Genomic DNA, 27012 nt, shown 5'->3' with positions numbered 1-27012 from the left:
TGTCCGTGTGTGTTTTATCTCATCTCTGTATGTATCCCACAGGGCAGATCATTGGTTTTAGCATCATTTCACATTGATGTGGATAACATCTACAACAATATAATGCATCTAGGTTTCTCCCAGCCGAAATTCTTTCCTCTTCCTAACAGGAAATTCATGATTCTGCTACAGTGCCATCCGTGGCACAGTTCATTTTTGCCGAAGACAACGTCTCTTGTTTCTCCTGGCGCCGAGCGGTTATGTAAATTAAAGCCTTTTGGTTTGATAGATCCAATCCTTCCCACGAACGCTTCAGGCGAATCCTGGTCTGAAACAGTTGTGTAATTTTCAAAACAAAACATTATGAAGCATTTCTGCTCTGGGTGTTAGTTTCCTTTGAGAGCCAGGCTTTACTGATTTCCATTATACCCGTCTGTACTTTCATTTGTGGTGGGGTACTGCACCGAGGGCCAGATTTTCCACAGACACTGAGTGGATATATTGGCTCCCTGAAGCCTATCACTTCATTTGGAAAAATACACTTTATGAGGAATCACTTTTGGAAAATCTTGGTTCAGGGATAAGGCTGGTGGGCGTCTCTAAGTCTGTCTAGTCTTTTGAAAATATAATCTAATAATTCATGTTTGAATCATACACAGGTGGTCTGGACCGACTGTGATGTTAGACATGCCACTTTTTATCATCATTATTCCTAAAGGCTCCTGCTTGTGTCCCCCTCAGTGTTCATCTCCCTCTCCTGGACCGCAGCATCCCCGACTTCTCCAGCTTCAGCACTGTGGACGAGTGGCTGGATGCCATCAAGATGGGCCAGTACAAAGACAACTTTGCCAACGCTGACTTTGCTACATTTGATGTGGTGTCCCAGATGACCATGGAGTAAGTGCTGACAATTCCTGCTGTTCTGGGTCTGATAAGCCCAAGGAATACGATCACATGAGGCGGATTTACTGAGTCTCGTATATTCCTGAAAACCCGAACGAGCACCAGACTCTGCCTCTGGCCCGCTATAAAAGACGCTAGCTGCTCTGCATGTAATTAGCAGATCGTAACATTGCAGTTGTGAGGCTGAACAGTGGGCACAATAGCTCAAAGCCATAACAGTGCCCTTTATTCTCTGCCATGTGTTCAGCAGGCATCTCCTTGACCTCACTTTAGGTATTGAGAGCAAAATCCAAATGTGGGCCTGCTTAGGCAAAATGCAAAGATATAATCACGTTAAAAATGCCACCTGTGAAGAAGCAGATAAAAATAATTTCCTGTCTATGCATAACAATGTCACGAGCCAGAGATTATCCCACAGAAATGTTGAGCTTCAGTTCTTTGGACAAAACAGATGGTAATGTGTAATTCAATACATGTGATGACTGTAGAGATTCAGCATCAGAGCAGAGGCATTTGCTTGTCTTACGGAGAAGAAACAGCTCAACAGACAGAGTAATGATCATGTTTGAAGTTGATGCCACTGCTTGGGTACAAACAGGAACTTTTAAATAACATATGACCTCTGCGACGAATGTTGCGTCTACAGCAGTCTTGGGTCAAAGAGGTGTTTTGAATTTGTCATTCTTAGCATTTGTTTTGCTGGTAGAAAATGGGTGGGGCCTCACCGAATCAGTCGGTCATTTGCCAAAAAAAAATTAAAAATGGCAAATTTTTCTTGGAATATAAGATTGATAAACATGAAGTTGTTTTTTAGCAAAATAGCAACGTTTCACTGTTACTTTACTGCCCTTTTAGGTGTAATATATTCTTTTTCTGCTGTTTTTATTCATTGTCTGACCTGACATTTTCAACTTTTTTTGGTTTGTTTTTATGCTTTGTAGTTTTTATAAATGTGCTGAGACAAAGTAAGACAGACATGAAGATGGAAGACTTTTCATGGTGTGATATCACGTCAGCCTGACATTTACTTCTGTCTCTCACAGTGACATCCTGAGGGTCGGTGTGACATTAGCAGGCCATCAAAAGAAGATCCTAAACAGCGTCCAAATGATGAGGGCACAGATGAACCAGATCCAGTCAGTGGAGGTTTGACCCTCCCGAGTGGAGCAGAGGGGGAGGGGAAGGTGGTTGGGACGCAAGGTTCTGAGTGCAGAGGATGGAGTGGATGTTTTCTTTCTTCTTTTTTCTTTTTTTCTTTTTTTTTTTTTTTGCATCTGACAGTGTGTCTGGTCTTCTTACCAGACTACCTTTCATGCCCCCTCACTCTCTCCACATCCCGCCCTCCCTCTCTTATCCCCACATCCTGAATCTCCCTCCATCCTAGAGATCAGCTGTGGAGAGGAAACAAAAGTCCATGTGACGAAGCATTACAGGGCCCTCAGCCAACCCACTTTTGGAGCCAGAAACATGGGAGGTTAGAAGTGACCAGCAACACATTTTTTAATCTTCCACACATTTTTATTTGATGTTGAACTTTTTTTAGTTGTTATTTTGGTTTGTTTGTTCTGATAATTTTGTAAAGCATTTTTTTAAAGAACATAAAGAAAAAAACTGCAAAAAGGCAAGGAGCTTAAATTTATAGATGCTATAAGGTTGTACACTAGACAAACTGAGTTGGAAAGCTACCCTTTAAAAGGGCTAAAACGTAAAGTAAGGAAAACAAGAAAGAGCTGAGGAGACAAGGACGTCCTCAACAAGGTGTGCATATTGTCTTTGTTGTTTTAAAATTTTGGACACCATGAGGAAAGAAGGACCTCTGTGACCTTCTGTCCAAGCTGTAGAGGATACCAAGGGGACCCCATGCGCACTCCCAACGGTTTCCCCAGGAGCGAAGTTAAACATGAAATGGACAACTTTTGGCAAAAACTGATGTCAAAACCATGTTCGTTCAGACTGGACATCGTGAAATCAGCACTCAAGAAAAAAAGAAAAAAAAAACGACTTTTTTTTTCTCATTGCAAGTAATTTTCTATATTGTGTGAAATTTTGTGATGAAGACTCCCTCTAACCATGCTTCCTCTTACTATAAACAAAAAAGTTTGTTTGTTTTCTGACCATGGAATATACACAGCCTGCCAAATAGAACTTTCTACCATTTTGCACCGGAGTCATGATCCTGTACTGTACATATCAGATGCACTTGACGACTCAGAGACAGTTATTATAATGAATCAGTGCAGACGCAGAAGGACTGGTTACATGGAGGATTGAGTTTGTTTCTTTCCTTATTTTATGAAAAAAATAGTCTGTAAAGAAACATAAAGAACTTCCTACATTGATTCACACAAAGACAAACAGGTTGTACTCCTTACATCAGAGTCCACATACATACAGTACGACCCGTTATAGCATCCTCCCTCACGTTGTTCATCTCCAGTGCCATCTGTGCACATGTTGCACACATATATCATGTGCACAAAGAAGCAGTCGCTCCTGAAGCATTGGGACTCGTGTTTGATAGCATGCTGAGTGAGTGGTTAATTTCACAGTGCTTTGATTTGCTGCAATTACTAGCATTTGGTTTGGTAAGAGCTTGGATTTGACACACATTACACAGAATAGTGAGGCTATATTTTACACACTGACTATTCTTCCAGTTTTCCGCTTTAAAAGATATTTTTTTTGTTTAAAGTATTAACGTTTTGATGCCATATGGATATTTTAAACACACAGTCACAAAGACACTATACAATCAGGCGTCTGTTGAATTGATTGGTAATATCAAACTATTTTTATTACATTTAGATTTTTTTTTTTCTGCACTTTGTCTCTTGTTTGAACACTCTGGATCTTCCATTATTTGCATTGAGTTTATTTTTGAAACATGAACAATGTTGGTGCACAAACCATGTAGATAAAGAGCTTTTCCCTGTAACAGGTTTTGATTCCATTTATAGGCAGTATATGCATTAATTGTATGGTTTCCTGTGAACAACACTGTCTCATGTGTGCAACACTGTCAATCCTTGCTTGTGTTGTTGTTGGTAACCTAGTGTAAAGGCTACACGGGGAAAAGAGGGTGTTCGTTGCAATGCGGTCGATTCCTCAGAGATGGTGAATCATGCTGGGATTTATGCACACAGCCAGTAAATGATATCACCCGTGTGAAGCCCCTACTGGGGTCAGCTCTGAGACCTGACAGCCAGACATGGACGTCCAGCTGTGAGCCATCGGTCAGATGCGTCCTGTCACAGCAGGGCGGCCGCGCCCCGATCCCAGCCGTTCTGTACAGACACTGATTCCCTCTCTCTCTCTTCCCTTGATCGCATACACGCCTGTTAGCCACCTGTTTGCCGCTCCCACTGATCTCCTCACAGTCAGTTTTCAGCAGTTGTCTGGTTTTGTCTCGGAGAGTTTAAAAGCATCAACAGCAGCAGGCAAGCTGACACTCATTGGTGGTGCAGTTGTGTCTTGTCTTGTCATGATGCTGCGTGCCACTACTGTATGTGCTGGGAGGGGGTGGGGGGATTCTTCCAGACTGGACAGTGCTTCCATGTTTGCTTGTACCAAATCCTCCGATCTCAACCTCGGGTTTTTGTGTTGTCATTACAGACGGCTTCAGCACCAAAGCCCTGGTTAAAGAAAGTGAGAAACCTCAGTTACTGCAGCCCACCTTTCATTGCCTTTGGCTGTCCAGAGAATTTAAGTCGGCGAGTAGAGGGATTTATATTCTCTTTGTGCTCCATAAGCCCCTCGCCTTGGTTATTTTCATCTGCACTTCAGCAAATCAAAACAAATATTCCCTTGGAATGTTTTATAACTTATGAAACTGGAGGAAGAAAATCACGAGTTTTTAGCTGAGAAGCAAATGAGAAGTGACGCTGTGACCCAAATGCCACTGATGCCAACATGCAGTTTGCTTTGCTTTTCTTTTTTTACTGAGCTTTATACTGTCTTCCTTTTGCATCTCTTAAACAGCTCATCAGTTTTATTCAGTGAGGCTGAGGCTGTCGTCGTGTTATGGCGCGGCAAATATTCTTTCGTCAGGAAAAACACTTAACGTTGTTAAAGAAATTAACCTACAAAAGGCTGGTGAGTTTTCCGGCATATTAAAGTTCATTAAGATGCTTGTCCATGGATGCTGCCAAGACTTTGAGTTATTATTCAAGCAATTATCCTTGAACCTTCCTGCAAGGAAGTACCTTTAACAGGATGGGTAGACACACTTATTGCTTGACATAAAATACTGCTGAAGTCTGCTTTCTGTTGCTTACTGTGAGTATTTTCTCAGCAAAGTTAATACTTGGTTTGCTTTCTGTTTCATTCGAAGGAGTTGCTGTAGACCTTTTTCATTGAATGTAGTGTCTGGAAGCACTGCTTGAAATATTTATGCATCTAATGACTTTAACATCACATAAGAGACGTATTGTTGCAGTTCAAGCTGAGCAAAGATCAGCAGGAGACGAAATCGCCACACTTAACGCCAAGTGTTTCAAGTGATTCGGACTTTCTTTTCCATTGCAGACTGCTAACTTTACACCAAAGCCCAAGCTGTGAAAAGTGTGTCTTATGTCCAGTGTTGAAAATGTACACAAGTAATTTTATTTTTTGCGGTAGGCAAAGAATTTCATTCAATGTGGTGGTTATCCTTTTATTTCCTTCCATGTCCATTCTACCAAATGAAATTTACAGTACACAATTGCAGTTGGATACATGTCAATATTAGATAAATCCACAGTTTTCAATCTTGTCAAAGGTATTTTTGCCCTTTCAATACAGACTCTCTGTTTGGAATTTGTTTTCTAAAGCTCACTTTTCAGGAACAGCATTTTAATTTAACGTAACAGATGTAGTTTTATTGCAGTAGGTCATTGTTTTATAGCACCAAAAATATGCCTGCTAAACATTCAGACTCCAGCTTCTGTAGTATAAGGACCTTTTACAGTTTTCCTCTGTAAATTGAAATAGATGCAGTGCGGTCATTACATTCATGACAGTTTCACACAGCATTTGCCTACTGCAACATTCAGCAAAACATACTGTTCTCTCTCCTCTTACATCTGTGAAGCAAAGAAAAACCACTGGGCCCCGCTCTCGTCATGTGCCAAGTTTTGAAGGACGGAGGAAAACCGTTAAGTCTCAGTGTTACAGTTACATGATAGTGTGCATAAACACGAGCTGTGCCAGGTTGTACTCGCTGGGCTGCGCTTGAACGCGGCCCAGCTACAGTATGGTCAGACCAAGGGGTCTGCCTCCTGCTGTAGTAGACAGAAAATGGCTCCTGTTTAATGGGTGCAGCACAAGGCGTCGGAGCACCCTCTAGTGCTGCGGTGGTCAAATGTAGCTTGATGGATTGATATTTTCAGGTGCAGAAAGTCTGTGAAACTGCAGCAGGCAGAGCTCCAGTGTTGAAGACACTTCAGCAGGCTGCTGATGGACAAACACTGGCTGCTGCTCAGAACCCGCCTGACTTTCCCTCTGGTGGACAAACCTTCAGACCAGTGTGGGACTCGGTTACTACGTGTTTCCCTAGATGTCCCGGTGTGTCTTTCCCTCCATGTCCCCTCCCTTTCCCTGGAATGCCCCTCACTACCACTCTCCATGTGTTCCCTCGGTTTGTTAAGCCCACATTAAAGCCCAGTGCCGGTGCAGACCACTGTGACTGATGTGGCAGACCCTGTATTTCTGTATAAATGTATATTGACTGTAACCCTGTGAATGATGTAACAATTTCATTATTTGTAATATTGTCATTGGTTAATTTTCTAAAAATGGAAAGCCCAACTTGACTCTCCTAAATAAAAAATAAGATCTGTTATAAAACAGTGATGCAAAGTTATTAAGTAATAGTTTTAAAAAATAATTTTGTACAATTGTTCGGTTCTTGTTTCCACTGCTAACGTTTTGCAACAACAAGTAATAGGTGACTTTATAATTTTAGCTTGGACATTAAAGTTGAGCCTTGCTTACACTCAAATGTCATTTAAAAACTACTAGAAACAAATGTCACAGGAAACAATTATAATTTGGAAATACATTTTGAAAATTATTTAATTTACAACTAGTTGGAGATAACAATGTTATTCATGATTGGGACTGTGTTTAGTGGATGTAAATGTAGGTAAATGTAACCATATTTGAAACTGGCTGTGCAGAGAATTGTATTTTATATGTTCGGTTAACACTGTTTTAGGAACCAGACACTTTGATTTCTGTTTATTCCATAGAAAATATTTTTGCCATGTTTATTTTGCATTGTAAAATCAGCTTTATACACACTTTAAACTGCTAAAAGAAAATGTGTACGATTAACACTTGTATCTAGCATCACAGGAAAATAACTGGTTAATCCATAGATGTGGACTGAGAAAAACCAGACAGCCGACACACAAAAAAGGTTTCTCAAAGTGAAACCAGCTGGGGGGGAAAAGAACCACAGCTACATGTAGATGAAGAAAACTTAAAACCAAAGGAGCCTGTTCCTACTTGTTCTAAAAGTGGGTGGTAATAATTGCAAAAAATGTATCTGCGATAACTAAAATAATTCAATCGAATGGACATGCAGCTAAACTCCTGTTAAAGCTGATTAGCTTAAAATATATTGGAAAATTGCTTAAAATATTGTATTTGCATATACTCATTTTCCCTGTGAAGACTGTCCAAACAGAGAATGCAGTGGGTATTATGTAGGTTGTGTGGCAGTAATGGTACAGTTACATAATCGGACTGTAAAGGTACACACACTGTTGGTACAGGAGGTTACCATGGTAGCGCTCTGCAACCACTCGGAAAACTTCAAATCCGTATTTAGTTTCAGTATCACGACTTCTGTAGCAAATCCTCTGCCTTTATTAGAGAGACTTAGACCGGAATCCCATCATTTGAAACCATCCAGGCAAAGTAAATTATGACAATCGTTACCGGCAGACATTTGTTTTGGGCCCACATGCAAACACACCTGGACGTCTGTCAGTATAACTTATTTAACACTGCCTGGCTTAAAATATTCATTGCTTAAATGCTAAACGTAGGCTACAGTGTGCACGTTTCCCGATGGGATTAATTTAATGAATGTGGAAATTTAACCCAATCATAAAATGATATGTCGCACACCATACACATCCTTGTGAAAGCTACTTTTAATTTTATTTCAACCACTGGATTCGCTTCTCTCAGCATCTGCCCAGTGTGCTGTGGTTTTATGTCAGAACTGATTTGACCAACAGTGCTGCCGTCTCTCTACACAGCTCAGTTTCTCGAGTGGAGGTCACGCTCCCCTCACCTTGCCCTGGGATTTTGAAACCTCATTAGCGGCCGACGCGTCAAAGGCTGGAGACCTCGGCCCGGCTCAGTGGAGAATGGCACGTGCGTTAAAAGCTTTCACCCCCGGAGCAGGAGAGGAGGGTTGCAGGAGTTTAGTGGAGGAGAGACCCTGCCGTTAGGCCAAATCTTTTCTTCTTCTGGGTTCGACCACCCGCAAGTCTGTGCAAGCTACCAGAGCCCAGAAGTCATCATTATACAGGCCTGTGTCTATTTCCTTTGGTGAATTCAGAAGCTTTTTTTTAGTGTTGTATGTGAGGACAATTATATTTGTTCTTTTAGTAAATGAAGGTTATGTCTCTGCTCATTTGGAATAAGTGACTTATGCACATAACTAGTATGACAGTGCTTTTATTGTAGCTTCATTAAAGAAAGAAATTCTATACGGTTGTAAACCAACAAGAGAAGATTTTAAATGATCCATTGTTTGTCTCTGTGTGGCCCTGTGAAAGACACTGTTCCCCCTGTGAATGGGATGTAGATTGTATTGGATCCCCAATTTCTAAAATGTGTTTTTAAATTGATTGCATGGACATTCTGAGAATTTCCTTGTTTCTCAGAACAAATGTGAAATTATTTAAAGGAAATTAAACTTAGAGTTCAATTGAAGCAATTGCTGGTGAACTAAAGACTACATTCACCGTCATTTTGAGCACGTCTAAAAAACATCTGCAGAACATCTGGACAAAAAAAAAAGAACCCCAAATGAGTAAATATGAGTAATTTACTAATAAGAAAAAGTTATGAGTTTTCCACTTTCTAATAAACCATTAAGTCAGCAGCTGGAAATGTTAATACGTTGGTAAAAAATAGGTTTGGATCCAGATGCTCCGCAGCTCTTTACCAAAAGTGAATTTGTGGATTTAGGAATTGTTTTTGCTAAAATTAAAATTGGAGACAAACAAGCGTGGAAGCCAAATCATCCTCATGACTTATAAATAAGAATTATAAAGAAACGTGGAAAAGCAGCACTACAGGGACCACAGCAGTATAAGGTTTGATGACCGTGACAGCGCCACTGCTGAAGCAACTGTCCCCGTTCACCTGACAGTTTGGAGACAGGGGGCCCACACTGTGAAGAAAGACCTACAAATGGGTCAGAACTGTCACAAACCATTTCCATCATGTCCTGCGCCTGAAACGTGATGGAGAGTGGAATTAGAATGAAATAAGACAAAGTGACTCCTCTGGGCACAGGAGGAATGGATCTGCTTACCACAACTGCCCTTAATTGGCAAGAAGCTCAAAAGTTCAACCCCAGGAGCCAAATTTTAAGAGACTTACGAGACAGTGGCTAATGCAGCACAGCCTGCTAAAAGACCCTTTGCCTGGATTGATGAATTGATGTGTCCAAGAAATCTGGACAGCTGGGCTTTGGGTTTGGAGAATTACATCCAATGCCGAGTGGACTCAGGCTCTGCTTAATGCAGCCCAGCAGGTACAGTAAATAAGACGGAGAGGTTAATGTGGACCATGCAGGGATCTTGGCTGTAAATGAGAGCCATGTTTGATCCACACACACTCTTCCTGCTTGGCCGGCAACTGGAAGCCACTTTAAAACAGAAGCTGTTATTCAAGGACCAACAACAGCTTCTTCAGTGTTGTTAATGACAAAAAGTCCTTTGTTAAAAAACAGGAAAAACTGTTGAAGTCCCTACAGACGCAACTCTACGGAAAGGGATTCAATTACTAATGAATACGAATGCCCAACAAATCATTGTCATAATAAAATGCAATAATAATCTGTGTGAGAAACATGCAAAGAATGAAAAGTGCACCGTGCATCTGATGGTGAACAGTCTCTCTTCTCCTCTTCCCTTCTCCTCCTAACTCCCTTCCACTGGAGTTACATGACTCACAGATGCCACATCGTGTTGGGCAGAACCAAAGGGGATCATTTTCCCCCCCCCTCGCTGTGAGAAGCTCACTGGGTTTTAGGCTGAGCTCCATCTCTGCCTTCAGCAGAAGCAGTTGGGTGCAAAGCATGGAGGCAAGTCTCTGTGCGATCTGACAAAGATCGGAGACTGGGACTGAAGCACTGTCCTGTAGGATAAATGTTGTGGTTTGGTGTCAGCGTGCAGCCTTTACTATTTTCACTCGTCTTTAAAACATGGGACGTGCATGGAACTGCACATCTTTAAGACACAGTGAGAAGCCATATCTGGGACCACGAACCTAACAGATCCCATGAAATTTACATTACTTGAAAAACCATTTGTTTTACTCGACAAAATATAATTCAGAAGGTAATTTTCAAAACACTCTGACAATATCCACAGTCAGAGATCAATAAGATCGTTTTTCCACAACCTTGATGAGTCCTGGCAGATTTTCAACCAATAGGACTTGTCCGCCATCTGCTGGTGGACATACAGCATTACAGCATGTCCCTCGTTCCTTGTGCTCCCAATGTCCAGTCTTTTACAGTCAATGGTGCCCAGTCACAGACCTTAAACGTTTATTAACATCAGAAAAACTGTAATCCAGACAAGCATTAAAAAAACAGATTAGAAACATATAGAAAGAATATGTAGTGCAGTGTAGCTTAGTTTTATAGTATTTCTCAATTTTTAAGTTGAAACTGTCAGAAAGGTGATAATTCTACTCTCTGTTTATTATTCAGGGGTGTTGTGGAGTTCTGTACTGGACTGCATTATAAGACCAGGGGGTTCTAAAGTTTTGGTCACCTGATTCATTTTAAATATGATGCCAAAAACAGCTGTGCCTAATAGAGTGTATTTAATATGTAGTCGGGACCTGTGATTTTAAATGCTAATAGTCATGGACCTAATGTGTGTAAGTGCAGTCCAATAATCATAACTTAACACAGTGAAAACACAGAAAACTATAGAAATGTGAGAAAATAAAGAAAAGACTGGATGATGGACTCTTACGGTGAAGAGATCCAGTGGCTCTGATCAATACAAACTTGTTGGAAACAAGTTTGGAACAATGTTTTGTCCAGCCAGTGGATTTCAAAAGACTTGTAGAATCAGTGCCAAGGTGCATTATGACCAACATGATGCTGGTTTTCCTTTTAATTTGTCACTAAGTGTGTATTGATTTTAGAAAGATGTGTGAAAACAGTGAGGGCTTGACATGAAGAGGTGGTTCTACTCTCTCCTCTGTGTGTGAATATATTGCAGTTGTTCACCATGTGCTGCTGAAACTCATCACTCCACAGGTTTCTGATCCATCCCGTCACCACAGCAGCTAATGTCCGTGGTTACACGGCCCTCTGTGACTCAATGTGTGCATGCGGAATCTGCAACAGCGATGAAGACCTGCTGACTCCCAGGTGTTGACGGCCGATGGGACGAGTCGTTCGCAGAAAGGTGAAATGTGACCAATGAAAACCTCTGGCACTGGTTGGATTTCATGGCTTTTTACTGGCAAAACAGACAAAATATTTGGGGATTTAATTTTTACCAACATGTTTCCAGAGAGATGCAGCCAGATCTGTAATATTTACCAGAGAATTCTGTAGCTAATAATAAATGTTTTCTGAGCCCACAGTGTTGCGAAGGAGCCAATCCATAAAAATGAAGGTCACCTGTGAGACTGACAGCTGGATGAAGGGCCCGGGCTCATCCTTGTCCTTGTTGCCATTACAAAAATCGTCACAGCTACAGTGATGAAGATGAGGGTTAGAAAATGAAGCAACAAATATAAATCCTGAATCAGATGTCATAAAAAAAAACAAAAACGTGCTGCTTTAGCAAAAAGTCACCTTCACGGAAGAAGAAAAACTGTAAATTTACCAATATTAAGAAAACTAGTGATGTATTTCAAATGTTTTAATATTGTGCTAACATGAATCTATTCACAAAAAAAAAAAAAAAACGAGACAAAAAGAAAGAACTATAACCCATAAGGCACAATATTATTTCATTTTCCAAAGACAAAGCACTGTTCTCCATATTGGCTGATAGGAGTTAACGTGTCATTATTTTAATATGCTTTCTTTTCTCATTGGGGGGGGTTGAGGTCACTGAGCATGTGTGTGAGGTACAGCCGCTGCACCTTAGTGATGAAACATGTTACAACATCTCAGCAACATTTGAAATCAAATTGCTTTAATAATAACCAACACAAATCTTTACACTCGTCGAAGAACAAAAACAGTTTAAGCTTCACTTTCTTACAGTCCTTTCTATGAAACATCAAATGACATTTATAATCAAGGCTTATAAACCTGTCAGCCCGTCACTATGGTTAAAAGAGTGTGTGCAGGTGCTCGAAAACAGAAAGATGGAGGAGGATGTTTGTGCCTTTGATCCATCTGAGCTGGTTCCCCCCTCTGCTGGTCCCCCCTCCAGTCACCGTGGGGATTTCCCCCACAAATGCAGCCCATGTCTTGCTGAAGGAATTCCAGCAGGGCGGCGACTGGAGGCTTTCCTCTTTACACCTCCTGATTCCTGGAAAGATACAAAAATGAGAGTTTGAAATCTAACCGGTTTAGTTCTTCACTGGACTCTCGCCTGACTGATGGAAAGCAGACACGATTCATGTTCCTTGCTGAAACCGTGAAAATGACCATGTGCTTTGATTTCTTCTGGACAGCATCCGGGGAGGCCAGACCTCTGCACGCACCAAACTTTGGAGCTTTTTATGCCCAGACACACAATTTCAGGCTCCAGTGGATAAAAGGATGAAACACCTCAGGGCACAAACAGGTAAAAACACCTGCTCCAGGATGATTGTTGACCATCTCTCTACTTTCTCTCTGTGTCTGCCTGCAGCACTGTGAATTGAGATTTCAATTTGTGTAATGTAACTAAGGTATGATGTTTTACAAAAAGCCTCCTGACAGATGGACAAAGCCCTTTAGTGGGTGAATTAAGAAGTGCAGAAAATGATTTGGGACATAAAGACATATCAAATGTCTTTAAAGAGAAAGAACATTAATGTGGATGCTGACACATAACAAAGGCTTCCCTCAGAGAATTTAAATGGCATTTACAGGGGTGAAGTGAACATATTTCCCCACAGGGGGGCAGTGTCTTCAGCTTGTGTCACCCTCCAGAGGACAAATGTCCCCTTCAAGGTCTCCCTCCCTGTCTAGACAACTTACATTTCTCTTCAGTTTTTAGAGAACGAGCAAAGATGGAGTGACAACTCCAACTGTTGTTTCCATTGTTGTGTTAGAAACTAAATGAAACTGAAATTGGGCTTCAAGGAGAAATGTGTGTGTGTGGGGGGGAAGGGGGCATCAGTCAGAGTAGGCTGACAGATGTCTGATAAAATCCCCCCACACACACACACTCACACACACTTTTCTCTCTCTGTTCAGGTAGAGGCACTGAAGGAATATTTTAAGATGCGACGAGCTGTGTCCTCCAGTCTCCACAGATTGCTGGCTCTGTCTGTAACCCGGGAAAGGTCATAACTCACCTTTAATCTCCTCCCATGTGACATTAGACGAGCACCTATCACAGCACTTCCTCCAATGACTGATTGGAAGAAATTATTAACATGGCAGTCACGCCGCCCCATCTGTTCGTGACTGACTGCAGATGAGTGACTTCACATGATAATGACCGGGATATTATTTAAAGCCTGCCTGCAGGGATTTTGGGCTTTTTTTGTTTTGTTATTTTTGCATTGGCTAAGTGATATTTAAGGTGTGAGCTGAATAAATTGCACTGATGTGTTCACTGCCACATGAATGTGGATGTGACAGAATGAGACAAAGCTCCTCAGTAAAAAAAAAAAAGTCCTACTTTTCAAACCTCAAAGTCTCCTGAGGACAGTGGGATATTTTCTGTATTCTGTTTTGTTTAGGTCAAAATTGAATACGATGATTCGCACAGATAAAACATTAACAGCAGACGGGGCCCTGATATTCAGACGGACAAACTACTGTGGGGTTGAAATTACAAAGTTTCTACATCATATGTCAGACTCTGTTTTGGGCGTTAGCAGACATGTACAGTTTTTCATTTCAGGGACGGAATGATTGTCCATTGGCTTCGAGCTTCTTTAGGAAGAACAAAAAGGAGGATCTGTGTGTAAAGGGGTTAACGGACACCGAGCTGGATCTAACTGCACATTCAAGTAAATGTGTAGATATTTAAAGTGCTGTTTCAAATAGTTTTAATACATTAGGTCTCACACGGATTCACAGAACAAAACCAGCAGCGGATAAATGTTTTTGAGGGAGGTTCCACGTGGTCACCAATCAGAGATGGTCAAACCCTGTGCATCATGTGCTGAGGTGAGAGGGAAACTTATGAACATGTCTTATTATTTTATGTTTCTTAATGAATGTTAGGTAATTTTTTTAAAAGCTTGGCACAGATAATTTTATGTTTTGGTGGAACCTAAAGCAGCAACAGCAGCAAACCGTCCAAAGAAAAACTAACTGGGCCTGGTTTGTGCAGCCCGGCCACACCAGCACCAACTTGTACTCATGTAACATGTTGTCAAACATGATGCCAAAATGCTGTAACATGTTTTAACCAGCAGATGGCGGTAAAGAGGCTGTAAATGTCCTCAAGAGTGAGACAATCTATGTAAACTGGAACAAGAGCAGGAACTGATCCATGTTGATCTGTTGGTGTCTTGACAAGATGAAGGTGAAATGGTCGTGCGTTGTTTCCTGCGTAATCTTTATGTTCTTACACGTCGTCAGTGCAGGGCGGGTTGGATCAGGACAAGATCTGCTGAAGATCCTCGTCAACTCACCGTGACCAGAATTCAAGCTTTTCTGAAAAACACCAATATATACGTTTAAGTAGTGATATTGGATGTTGCCGTCCAACAGGATGAGGTGTTGATTTGGGTTGACGTTTTAAAATGTTGAGGAACGTGCTGCTGTGCTAAACCCCCCCCCCCCCCCCCCCCCCCAACACACACACACACACACACACACACACACACACACACACACACACACACCCACCTAGTACTCAAAATACTTCAAGAACAAACAGTACTACAATACATTCCAAGGTGTTTCTCCCCACTACTGCTTCTTTCATTGAGTTGGAATAAACAGCAAGTGGAGTCCATCCATCACACTCTTTAGGGCAGAGTGACAACTGTGTGGAGAGGTGGATGATAGATTGAATGGCTTTGACTAATACGGAGCGAGGGAGGCGTTCCTTGGTTGCTGTCCTCTCTATCACCGCTTCCATCCATCTCACACTCAGATGTCTCAATGCCCCTTTACTAGCTCACACGCCCTCTCAACACACGCATCACACACGTGTGCACTGCAAAGTGTGGTTAGGCTACGACACGCTGACATTTGCCAGTTGGGAAGTTGTTGTGAATGATAACGGAGGGAGGCACGAGTGATTGCAAAGCTGGCTGCTGTGGCTGCCTCAGAAACATCCATCAGACTGGGGGGGGGGAATTGATGGGGACATTTCTCTCTCTGAACTCAGTTGTTCCTTCATTGGATTTCTAGTCATGAAGACTTTCAGCAGAAGGGAGCAGCAGGCCTAAACATTGTGTTTCGTCCACTGTGTCCACTGTCCTGTGTCCTTTCTTTCTCAGCATGTCCTTGCGACGTCACCTTCTGCCAACGTGCATGTTGGTGCACTCATAATCAGCGCATGTTTTATAAATGATCGTGACTGTGTTACACATTCAGGTGAGAAAATGCAGCTTAGCAAACCCGCTCGTCTTTTTCTGTGTGTGTATTTGTGCTTTTACTTAAGTACATTTTCAGTACATTACTTCAAAATTTGTTCATCACAGAAAATAAACCGGAAACTGGAATGAGGAGTTGTCATGTCTGGCTGACTATAGTCCACCTAATAAGGTCAATATTAGCATAGTTATTCCAATGCATTCCATAATATAATGTTTTAGCAGCCATAAATAAAAGAAATGCCCACAACTAGCTTCGTAACCTAAGGTCATATGGCAGGGATATAATAATAAGCATAGATAGAAATCTCCTATTATTATGATACATTTCTTTTCCCTGACATCTGTCAATTTCCAGTGAATTTAAAATTCAGATGAACCTTTCGGTGACCGCATCCACAGAAAACTAGGGTCAAACAACGATGTGTCTTTTCTTGTGTAACTCTGCAGCACAGGACAGCGGGGGAGGACATGCATATCATTATTTATGCATGCATGCATGCGTGTGTGTGTGTGTGTGTGTGCAGTGTATATGCAATCATGCAGACCCATCTACTAACTGAGGTAAAGTCTCCAAACGTCAGCCTAAATTTATCGATCACCTCAACATATGACTTCCTTGGCTGATTTAAGGAAAAAGTGACAAGCCACACGAAGCTCAAATGCCATCACTTTGTTTGTGTGTGTGTGTGTGTGTGTGTGTGCACAAAAGTGACATGTGCTGACAGAACATCCTTACACTTGCTGACTAGCTGTGAACAGGAGGGAGATGTCTTCAGTAGCAGTCAGAAATATTTCTATCCAATCATCACATGTGAAGCTATGACTTTGATGTTGATCTTGGAAAAGGGAAAACAGGTGAGGCCCCCGCCTACATCTCCTTGGTTACGGGGGGAGGTGGTGTTGCTGCTGGGTGTCGAAACATGATGTGTGACGTTGCAGGAAGGAATGACTGAGATATATTAGGGAGAGCAGGGAGAAATACAAAAATGGAAAAAAAAAACCATCAGTGACGCAGAAGTCACACCTCATGCTCACAGGACTTATCTCCTTGGCAACTATCTCCGCCCGCTTCTACTCTCACCAATTGAAATTGTCTCTGTCTCTGTGTTTCCATCTCCTTCATTAGCTGTCTCAAAGTTAATGTGCCTTTGAATGAAATTATACATTCTGCCTGAGTTCATCCTCCTTTGGACAGACTTGAAAGAAAAACGCGTATTTCACAAGTCTGCCAGCACAGTCTCTGCTCGCTTTGGAGTTCGACGCCCCTCTTGGGCACAGCGTGGTTGAGCTCCGACTGGGCGTCCACTGCCAGACACGACATTGTGGCAAAGTGCGAGATAAAGAACACTTGTGTTGGCTGAGAGGAGTGGGCAGCAAATTACACTCGTGTTATTTTTGTCCTTTCACCCTCCGGTGCTACCCAGCGTGCCCTCTGCCTGCCATCACGCTGCCCAGTGGCACTGAGCTAATGATGTCATCATTTCAAGCCATCTCCCAGCCGGACCTCTTGACCCCTGAGCTTGTGCCGAGGACACATTAGTGATGGTGTGTGGCATGCAGCTGTGGACATGACAAAACAGTCAAGATGTGTGAGGAAGTGCTGCAAAATAGCTTTTGAGCAAGCGCCACGATTGAACCATCATTATCTTGCTGCTCGGACCACAAGTGAAAGCGCCCCGTCCCCCCCCAGATCACGGGAAGCGGTTTTAATATCGGCATCTAAGTAGAGCATGACATGACCAAAACTGCAGCCTCAGATACCGCAAGGACAGATATGACAAGGAGACTGTAAAAGCTGTCCTTGTCCTGTCAAATCAGAAAATCACGTTGCTTTCCTGTCACGTAAGTGATGACTGGCCCTCAATAACAACTTGCGGACTGTCCTCACATCCTCAAAACACCTTTAGCTGATGGGGTCTGGGAGACAGCTGTATGAGAGAGAAAGGCCTGTCGATCACTCTTTGCCTGCAGCAGCTAACAAGGTTATCGGACTCCGTGAGACTTCCATGTTCTCGCGTTAGCACTTTTCCATTCATGTGGCATCTTTACAGCACATGTTCCCTTAAACTGCCAATGCGTTACTGCTGCCTGCGCCGTCTGTTTCTTCTTCGAAAACTGTACTGCAGTATACTGTGTACTCCAAGTATATCTACCCATTTTCATAAGGTGGTCTCTCCCTTGAATAGGTGAATTACAGCTCTCAGTGAAAATCACTGGCTGTTTTTGAGCCTGTCAGTCAAAGCACATCTATGTTTGCATGTGCCCGAACCCCGGGGATGTCTGCCGCACCAAATGTGCAACGTCTTCACAATGGACTCTCTGCACTGTTTTGTGTCCAATCTGTGGAAGATTTTAGAGCCACTTTCTCAGCAGATTCTCACATTGGAGTAAAACAGATGAACGTTTCTCTAAACGTTATTCATAATCAAAGTATACTGGGCTTTCAAAGAATTGAACTAGTGGACCTTTTTCAAAATGCACGTCAGTCTGGTATGAATTTGGATCTCTCAGCCATCTTAACACGCGCACAGGCAGCATCCCGGTGTGATCTCTAATCGAGCCGTGCTAAATCCTGACAGTATGTGACATGTTTGTACCTCCCTGTTTCAAACCAACAGCACAGAAGAAAAAGACTAAATCTCAAGTGAAATTCTATAAAATGGTTTAATCTTTGGAACATAATTGTTTGTTTGGGAGTTTTGAGATTCTGGTGGATTATTATTTAAGGTACAGTACTGGTCGAAGCTCTGTCTCTCGCCTACAGGGTGATCACCTCAACAGCTCCTGCTTACGCCAACTCCCTCATTCAGGTCTACAATCCTTCGTGTCCGCTGCGGCCTGGTGGTGGTCAGAGCACCACAAAGAAGACGCCAAGCAAAACTTCTTAGTACCATGGTCCCACGATGGTGGAACGAGCTACCAAACTCTGCACAGTCAGAAAACAGCTGAAAACAGAACTCTTCCACACCTTCCTATGCATTTAAATCTTTTCTATATATATATCTATATATATATATATATAAAAATATATAAAAAAACTTCCTTTCTGCTCTTTCTCGCACTTGCATCTGTGAACACTTTTCTGATAGGACTTTGCTTTGAGGTTTTCTCCTTGACTCAGATTTTTGCTGCCTTGTGCCTCACTTGCTTTGGATAAAAGCGTCTGTTAAATGACTTAATGTAAATGTACTGTGCAGAAGTCTCGGACCACCATGCACTCATTCTCCCATGTGTCTCCAACTCTTCTTCTCACATTCTGTTGACAAGTGGTCCTGAAAATTTCCAACTTCCAGTCATCGCTCCACACTATTTTCCACTGATCTTCACGGCAGTCTGAGCGTTTGCATATCTTAGGCTTTGTGCCCGGTTCTGCTCCACAACAAAAGTGGTTTCTTTGCTTCTATCCATCTACAAGCCTCATTCCTGATCAAGCTTCTTCAGGTTTTGAAAAGGATCAACTTGGCATCCAGATGAAGCTACCGGATGCTGAGCTGGACCCTCAACAGTTTTCTTGGTCTTTCACTCCTACTTTTGTCTTTGACCTCTCCAGATTCTTCATACTACTTCTTTATTTTTGTGTTTTTGTAATGACTGTTGAAAGTATTTCCTTTATTTTCTAGTTATATTTTAATAAAAGTACATATACACCCACTGGCCACTTAATTATTCCAATACAGCAGCTCTGCCATTAATTCTACTTTTACAGTTTCAAAAAGTTCAAAAAAGTGATAATTCTACTCTCTGTTTGTTAGTGAGATCATAGTGGGTGGTGGAGTCGCACTGAAGTGAATTACAAGAAGAGCTGGTTGTGATGATTTTGGCCACCTGATTCATTTTTACAAGGGTAGAACCATCACTAATATGATTAATATGATTGTACAGGTGTGGTCATCTTATCCTCGCATGATTTGCACAGTACTGTATATCTAACTGAAAGCAGATCCTTTGCATTAAACCGAAGAGTCAAGTATAAAAAAGTGACCGTTCCTTTTTTCTTTTGCTTTGCACTTGTGGAAACCACAAGAATACATTTCTGATGTCATATGCAATTGGCTTGTGACCAGAGTGGCATTCAAATAATTTTAATCGTACAGACTAATGCCACTTTTCAAGAAAGCTTAGCTGACTAACGGGTGAACGTGTGGACGGATGGATGACAGGGAGAGGGGCAGGCTAACACTGACCGACAGTTGGCCAAAGTAAAATAATTAATGCAAGAATTAAATATTTTTCTTTCAAAACTTTTACATTAATGAGAAAGGCACGATTTTCTGTAAAAAAAAAAAAAAAAAAAAAAAAAAAAAACCTACAACCGTAACACCTGAGCCTTGATTTAACAGCAGAGCCAAAGTCTTTTTGTTTCTAGCCAGCGAGTTACGTGAGAAACAGATGTTCCCTTAATTCTAGCCTCATGGGTCCATCTGTGCCTCCTGTAGTATTGTCTGGCGTCATGAGCCACGCTCTTCATGTCCCTAACATGCTCAGTAGCCAGACTGAGGCCAAAGGCAGAGAGACTTCACTTGGAAAGCCAGTCAAATTGTCCTTTCCACTAGCACTGTTCCACAGAGCCGGAGGGCTACTGGGTGTAAGAGGCTGTCCTTGGATTCTGTCCCTCTACAGATACACTGGATGTTTGCGTGTGTGTGTGTGTGCATCCCTGCGGGAGAGTGTGGAGAGACAGAGACGGACACAGACAATGAATGAGTGATGATGATGATGTGACACTGTAGCTTGGTCTCTCATCGTTGTGTCCCAAACTTAAAGGGATTGCACCAGAGATAAATAAGATTAGATGAGTCTGAGAGAAGTGTGTGTGTGTGTGTGTGTGTGTGTGTGTGTGTGTGTGTGTGTGTGTGTGTGTGTGTGTGTGTGTGTGTGTGTGTGTGTGTGTGTGTGTGTGTGTGTGTGTGTGTGTGTGTGTGTGTGTGTGTGTGTGTGTGTGTGTGTGTGTGTGTGTGTGTGTGTGTGTGTGTGTGTGTGGGTGAGGGGGTGGGTGGGTGAGGGGGTGGGTGGGTGGGTGGAGGCTTACCAAACCTAGATTTTCATTACATCGTTCCAAATGTAATTTTCAGTGTGATGAAGATTTATTTATCACCTGGCTTGAACAGGCTCCTTGGTGGATAATACTGGAGTTGAGAACAGGGCGGATTCATAGGGATGTGATGTTTACGACCCCAAACACCCTAATCCCCTAAAATGGGGTTGTTAGGTGTGGCCCTCTAGGTGGGTGTGTGCAGTGGTCTTAATCTTCCTGGGGATGGATGAAAAGGCAGCTTGGAATATGAGAGACAGGTTGTGGCTGAGGCCTCCTCCTCTGTGGAGAGCAGGGTTCTCCATGTAGTCCTCTCTCATACAATTTGTCTTCTCTGTCCAAAATGTGTAGATTGTACAAAACGAGTGTCCTTTGTCCTTCAGGTGCAGGTGCACTGCTGATTCTGGTCCTGAGCAGTTGCTTCTCCTGTGCTCAGCCATCCTCTTGTGCAATGGCTGTTTGGTTTCCCCACTGGACGCTGCGCTGAACATTATGTCGCTCTTCTTGCTCTTCAGACTAAAGAAGCTGACTGAATAACTGGTGAAACGTTTCCGACCAAGAAGAAAGAAGTGCAGCTGACATGACTCAACCTTCATATACCAAAAAATTGATTTTTTTTTTTTTTTTTTTTTTTTTTTTTGGGTTGTCACGTTACCTTTTTCTTATTTTTTCAGCCCTTTTCTGGTTATTTTGCAGCTTTAAACTGGTTTCCAAACAAGAAACATTGTTCACCTCACACAAAGGCTCAGGCCCATTGGCCTCTGACCTCTGACCATCCATCCATGGCACCAGTGTTCTGCAGTGATATTGGTGAGATTAAGGTTTTCACAACTTTATCAAGCTGTAGACACTCTATGTAGAAAAGATTCCCAAAGATTCCCAATACTGGAATTTGCAAGTGCAAAATATTTTTTCAATTTTACAGTATTCACATTGAGAATCCTGAACAAATCGTACCAAAGCCATTTCCCATAGGAAATCTCAGAGATGAACCTGCTAGGCTGTCATTAACAGTGGCGTGTCAAAAACATGTTGTGGCTCAGCTGCTGGCACCGTGCAAATGTTTACCGTACACAAAGTCAGTCGTCTGAGGACATATAGTTAAACCCTGATCTCCACGTAAACACGTCCCTCAGTAGCACAGCTGAGAGAGAGCAGCCGAGCTTCTCAGTTGCATGAGGGTAATACAAACCCTCCATGAGATCAACCGACCATCTCATTTGCTCTGGCAGTTGGCACGGCGAGGGAGGTGTGCTGGCGCTTGACAAGTTAGAGGAGAGTCCTGGGTTGACAGGGTACACTCCCCGTCAAGTGGCAAACAACGTGAGTGGAAAAAGCGAGTTGTCACAAATTTGTCCGTCCACTGTAGCCTTTTAGTTTGTGTAGGGCTACAGCCGTATCTCTTTTTCATCCCTAATCCTCTTTATTTTTACATTGAAATTCTCTTTGTGCCTGGCTGTCGTGACTCCTTTTTTTTTTTTTTTTTTGTCTCCTCACCTGTTTTTCTCATGCTGGGAGATGACACAGTTAGGAGGTCGTGGTTAATCAGAGCTCGTCCTCGGTGCTGAAGGATGCAGCTACTGTGTTCACAAGGTTTCTCTTCACACTATCTTGAGTTCTGCAGTGGCAGCCCGACTCTGAAATAGCCTTCTGGCCACGAATGAGGGGAAGAGACCTTTAGGTGGGTTAATTGAGAGTAATAAGACATCATGCGTGCTGCCAGGTTTGGGTTTCCTTCCCTTTCCACAGATGCCTTTAATAAAACCTGCCCCGTCCTTCTCATGACATGACATTTGACAGCAAAGTTTTATAACGGTTGAACTGCATAACCATTAAAGCACATCTCAAAATAACAGTCAGGTGTCCATAGGAACAATGGAACATGTTTTACTTGCTGTAACTAGTCCCCCTGCTATGGCAGAGCTTTCAGAGATACCCTCCAAACTGTGATTCCCAGGAAGTGATGGCAGGTCAAAGTCGAGTCTTCCAGCTGTGCAAACATGCATTATAATAAAATAAAAGGCTGTAATTAAGTGGATATTTTCCAAAGATGCAGCATTTGTTCTTCAAACTTCCGTCAAACTGTCAAAGGAAAAGCAATAAAGGGATTTTTTCCGACCTAATGAACAGGCTTTAACTTTTAATACACAGCACCGAACTAAGACTGTGGATTTTGGCCCCCATCACTTCCATTGGCAGGGCTTACGAAGTGATGTATGAACAGGAGGAATAAGTCGGCGTTCATACAGTATGAGCCAAGAGACGTGGCATTAGGGATGGTTAAATGAACTGTCACTTATCGCTGTAAGTTTATAAAATCCCACTTCAGTGAATATGAAGTTGACGTCTCACCTTGTTAACTGTTGGGTGATGCAGGTGCCATCCAGTGAGATTTGTCCCGATTTTCAATTGTTGGACGTTGGGTTTTGACTTCTTGCCGGCATTGCCACAGGAGGTCTGTACAAAAATGACTGTTGTGAGTATGTCTGTGGTTGAATTAGTAAATCTTGTAGGGAGCTGCTGGAATTTTTATTTAACATTGTAGCTATTTGGTAAAGTGATTACATTTCTCTGGGTAAGTTCCTTTTTCTTCCACTTCATCTTCTCCTATTCCATCAAATTTGAGCGTTTTAAACAAAAGATACGCAGATTAGCCAGACTGATACCAAGATGGTGCCAACATCCTCCAACAGTTGATGACATAACTTTCTCTATATAAGTTCCCTGTTATTCTTGAAACCTTGATGGTGTAGTTAATGAGTCTTAAACGTACAACTTTGAGACTTTGTTTAATTGAGTGTATTTAAATCCAGTGTGTGTTTTTACGTGAGCTTCCAGTTGTTAAGTTGAAACCAAAGCGTTTAACTCTAACGATATTATGTCCTTATTTAATGGAACATTACAGTAAATGAAAGCATCTCAACTCTTTAATCACTATGAAGCAGAGTTCGCTAATTACTGACTCGGTGTGTGTGTGCAGACATGGAGCTGCTGCCCGAGGATGTTTACAACCCTGTGTCAATCCAGTGTGCAGAGCCTTGATTCAGTTTTTGAGGCTTCAGTCATGGTTCTGTTCCCCCCTGATGCACCGAAACTGCAGACAGCTGACAGGGACACAGTGTCCAAAGCAACAATGACCGGTGACAGCTCAAATCTCACAGTGCTGTTTCGTAACAATCCACAGACACACATCGAACCAGCTGGTTCTCAGTGTGTGAGGCATAGATGGGGCTCTGCAGAGAGGATTGCGTATTCATATTGATTTATCAAAATGTGGTGCCTTAGGACAGATATGGGACATTTAAATATCAATTGCAGGCTTGTGGCCAGCATGAGGTTTTTGCAGCCCAAATAATTTGCTCTTTGAGTTTTTTTTTAAATGGAAAGGTTAACCATGGTTTTGCATTTGGGGAAAAATGCTCGGGGGAAACACGTTTTTTGGGGATCTAACATACCATAAAATATAGATTTGTTGTTTTCATATGGCCATAAAATACTGCAGAAAATGTTTGTCATAATAGTTAATACGGTGTTTTATATACCAGCTCTATTTCTTGACGTTTTAAATGGCTTCGAATCTTACAGCAGCACTTTGGTCATATATTTTGGACCTGCCACACAGTGGATGTTGATGTTTCGCACTTTGGACAATAGGACAAACACAGAATGACATAAAAAGTAATGTCATGTGAAAGGACCACTGTGTCCATGGCACCTCCGCTGCGGTTGTTTGAGAGTTTTCTCTTTCGGGGCTACATTTTACACAAGGGTTTTAAACTTGAAATGACTAATACATATGCGCTCAAACATGAATTTGAGAAACACCAGAAGCAGGGCTTTACTGAAAATAGCTTTAATCTGTGGGACAGTAGGGTGTCCGGTACTTCAACATGTCTTCACAGATGATGATTTTTTTTTATTAAATAACTTGACGTGTGGCACCGATGGATTTTGCTTATACACAGAGGCACATATGAAATGAAGCTTAATGATGATGAGAGCTTCTGTGCATATTCTGATGTGCAACTCCCGGGGTGAACATATCTGCTTTCCTAACGCCTATTTAGGTTAAAGTCTGTGTTTCGCACGGTGACTGTGTGATCTAATGGGACAAAATGCTGTTGTTGTTGGACTGCAACTGAAACCCAATGAATGCAGTCCACTGTGGGCTTTGACTACACATAGAGAGGTCGTAAAACCATAATAACTCTGACTCATCGCCCTCACCTCCAGCTGGTAAAATTGGCAAAAGGAGGAACCCTTCCCACAGCTGAGATGCGGCCTCTTAGTCATGCAGTAGTGATATTGTTGATTTTGGCAGGAAGCGAAAAGCAGTTGTGTGGGTGACATGGTTACACACATCATCTGAGGATGTGAAATATTAGGTGTCACTTTGTCAAATTGTTCTCAAGTGTTTTGCGCTTCCCTTTAACCTTTCCGGTTTTACGACACGCGGGGCTCGGGACACTGCAGGGCTTACCCCAAAGTGGAACACGGTGTGTTAAGTTACAGCAATATTCTCTGGTGATATTGCGACGATGCCGATGATCCTCCTGAACTATACCGTCCACTGTGCCCTTGACTGCCCAGAATCCCAAATGTCAGCGGAAGGCTTAGGAAATGACAGCTGCCACTGCATCTTGGATGTCCACCACCACATTCTGAGAAGTGTTGAAAGGGACAAAGTGACATTTGCAGAAAGCTCCTCTTAACATCCTCTTGTCTCTTCTCTCTGTGTTTCCACCATGCCACCCATGGTTCTCTGCCCCGCTGTGGCCATGAATCTACATAGGATACTAGTCTGCTTACCAGGGCAAATATCATGCTGTGTTTGACATTCATCATTTATTGATGGGCTGTTCTTTAATTGGAGCAGGAGAGTACTTACCCTCTCTGCTCCCACACTGACTCATCCACGGGGGAGGCCCCCCTATAGAGGACCTGCATTTTCTCAGCACGCTGGGAGCACCACTGTTGACTTATAACGGTTGTGACACACAAAAATAACCTGCGGGGTTGTTTTCTCCCCTCTTTTCAGTCTGTTAGCATTTCCCTTTCTGCTTACACTTCTCTCATTCTTGCTCTGAGCTGACAATATAGGTGGGTAGGGGGCAGAAATTAAATAATGACCCACTGAATGGAAGGGAAGAGTAGTCAGTCGAGGACAGTTTCGACTGACAGGTTGAAGCTCATCAAGGCCCTTTTGGACTGAAGATACAGGTGCTCGCAAGGGACAGTCCCTAAATTGTCAACTCATCAAGATACGAATGATGTATGATGTAATGTATTGTGCAATCAAATTAACCTTTCACTCACCCAAACTCCTGGAAATATGAGTTTTCTAATCCTGCAACCACGGTGCTGTTTCTTTCATTTGCAACCACTCGCACAGCACTATCCCCTTACTTATCTAATCTGTGTCTGGCATGGGATTAATTTGCCTCCATAGGCAGCTGCAGTTGGACAGTTGGTTAATTTTAGCTGCAAGAGGGCAGGGATTGAACTGTGACGGCCACCCTCGCCTGTGACAAATAACTACTATTTTAATGGAAGCAATGTAACTAATGCCTGTTTCAGTTGACAGTGGTACAAGTTAATGGCATATCAATAGTACAACCACGTCTATAATATCATCTGAACTTCTGTTTTCATAGTGTTTTCCTAGACGTAGCTCTTTGGTTTTTTTTGTACCTGAGCTGAAAGTGACTTTGGACAAAGCCATCTGCCAAATGACGTTAAAAAGGCCTGTTAAAAATGCCTGTTCCTTTGTCATTGTCACTACAGAAGTGAGGGGGAAAGGCCCTAAACCCAACATCCTCAAGGGAACTGCTCATTGGACTAGACATGAATCCTCCAACAACAGAAAACATAAACTCCTCAGCTTCCTGGTGGCAACATAACAACGCCAACTTTCACGTCTTCAGGGTTTTATTTATTTATTTATTTTTACATTTAAGTTTAATTTAGTGTTTATCCAATAACAATGTAAACAGATATTTACAAGTTTCAAGCATAAATCATGCAATAGTGTCTTGCTCCTGTCAATTCACAGTAACTCACATGACAACCTGAGGACACATCAGTAATGTAAAACTGGAGTGATGCAGTGTCTCCACTGACAAGGTCACTAAACCCTCAAACAGCCAAACTCTTGTTCTCCCCCTCAGGTTACATTT

General features: G+C 42.3%; 1 protein-coding gene across 2 annotated transcripts in view; it reads left to right on the top strand.

Moving 5' to 3' along the window:
* Positions 1-7158, top strand: part of ephb2b (eph receptor B2b) — a 126494-nt gene extending 119336 nt beyond the window's left edge. For both annotated transcript variants that reach the window (XM_067505111.1, XM_067505110.1), the window contains exons 15-16: positions 721-876; positions 1926-7158. In XM_067505111.1, the coding sequence (XP_067361212.1) occupies positions 721-876; positions 1926-2034 (265 nt within the window). In that variant the 3' untranslated portion in view covers positions 2035-7158. The remainder of the gene's footprint in view (positions 1-720; positions 877-1925) is intronic.
* Positions 7159-27012: the final 19854 nt, after the last annotated feature.

The sequence above is a fragment of the Channa argus genome, chromosome 5 (genome assembly GCF_033026475.1).
Source record: "Channa argus isolate prfri chromosome 5, Channa argus male v1.0, whole genome shotgun sequence".
Taxonomy (NCBI): Eukaryota; Metazoa; Chordata; class Actinopteri; order Anabantiformes; family Channidae; genus Channa; species Channa argus.
This window is presented reverse-complemented; position numbering and strand designations above follow the sequence as displayed.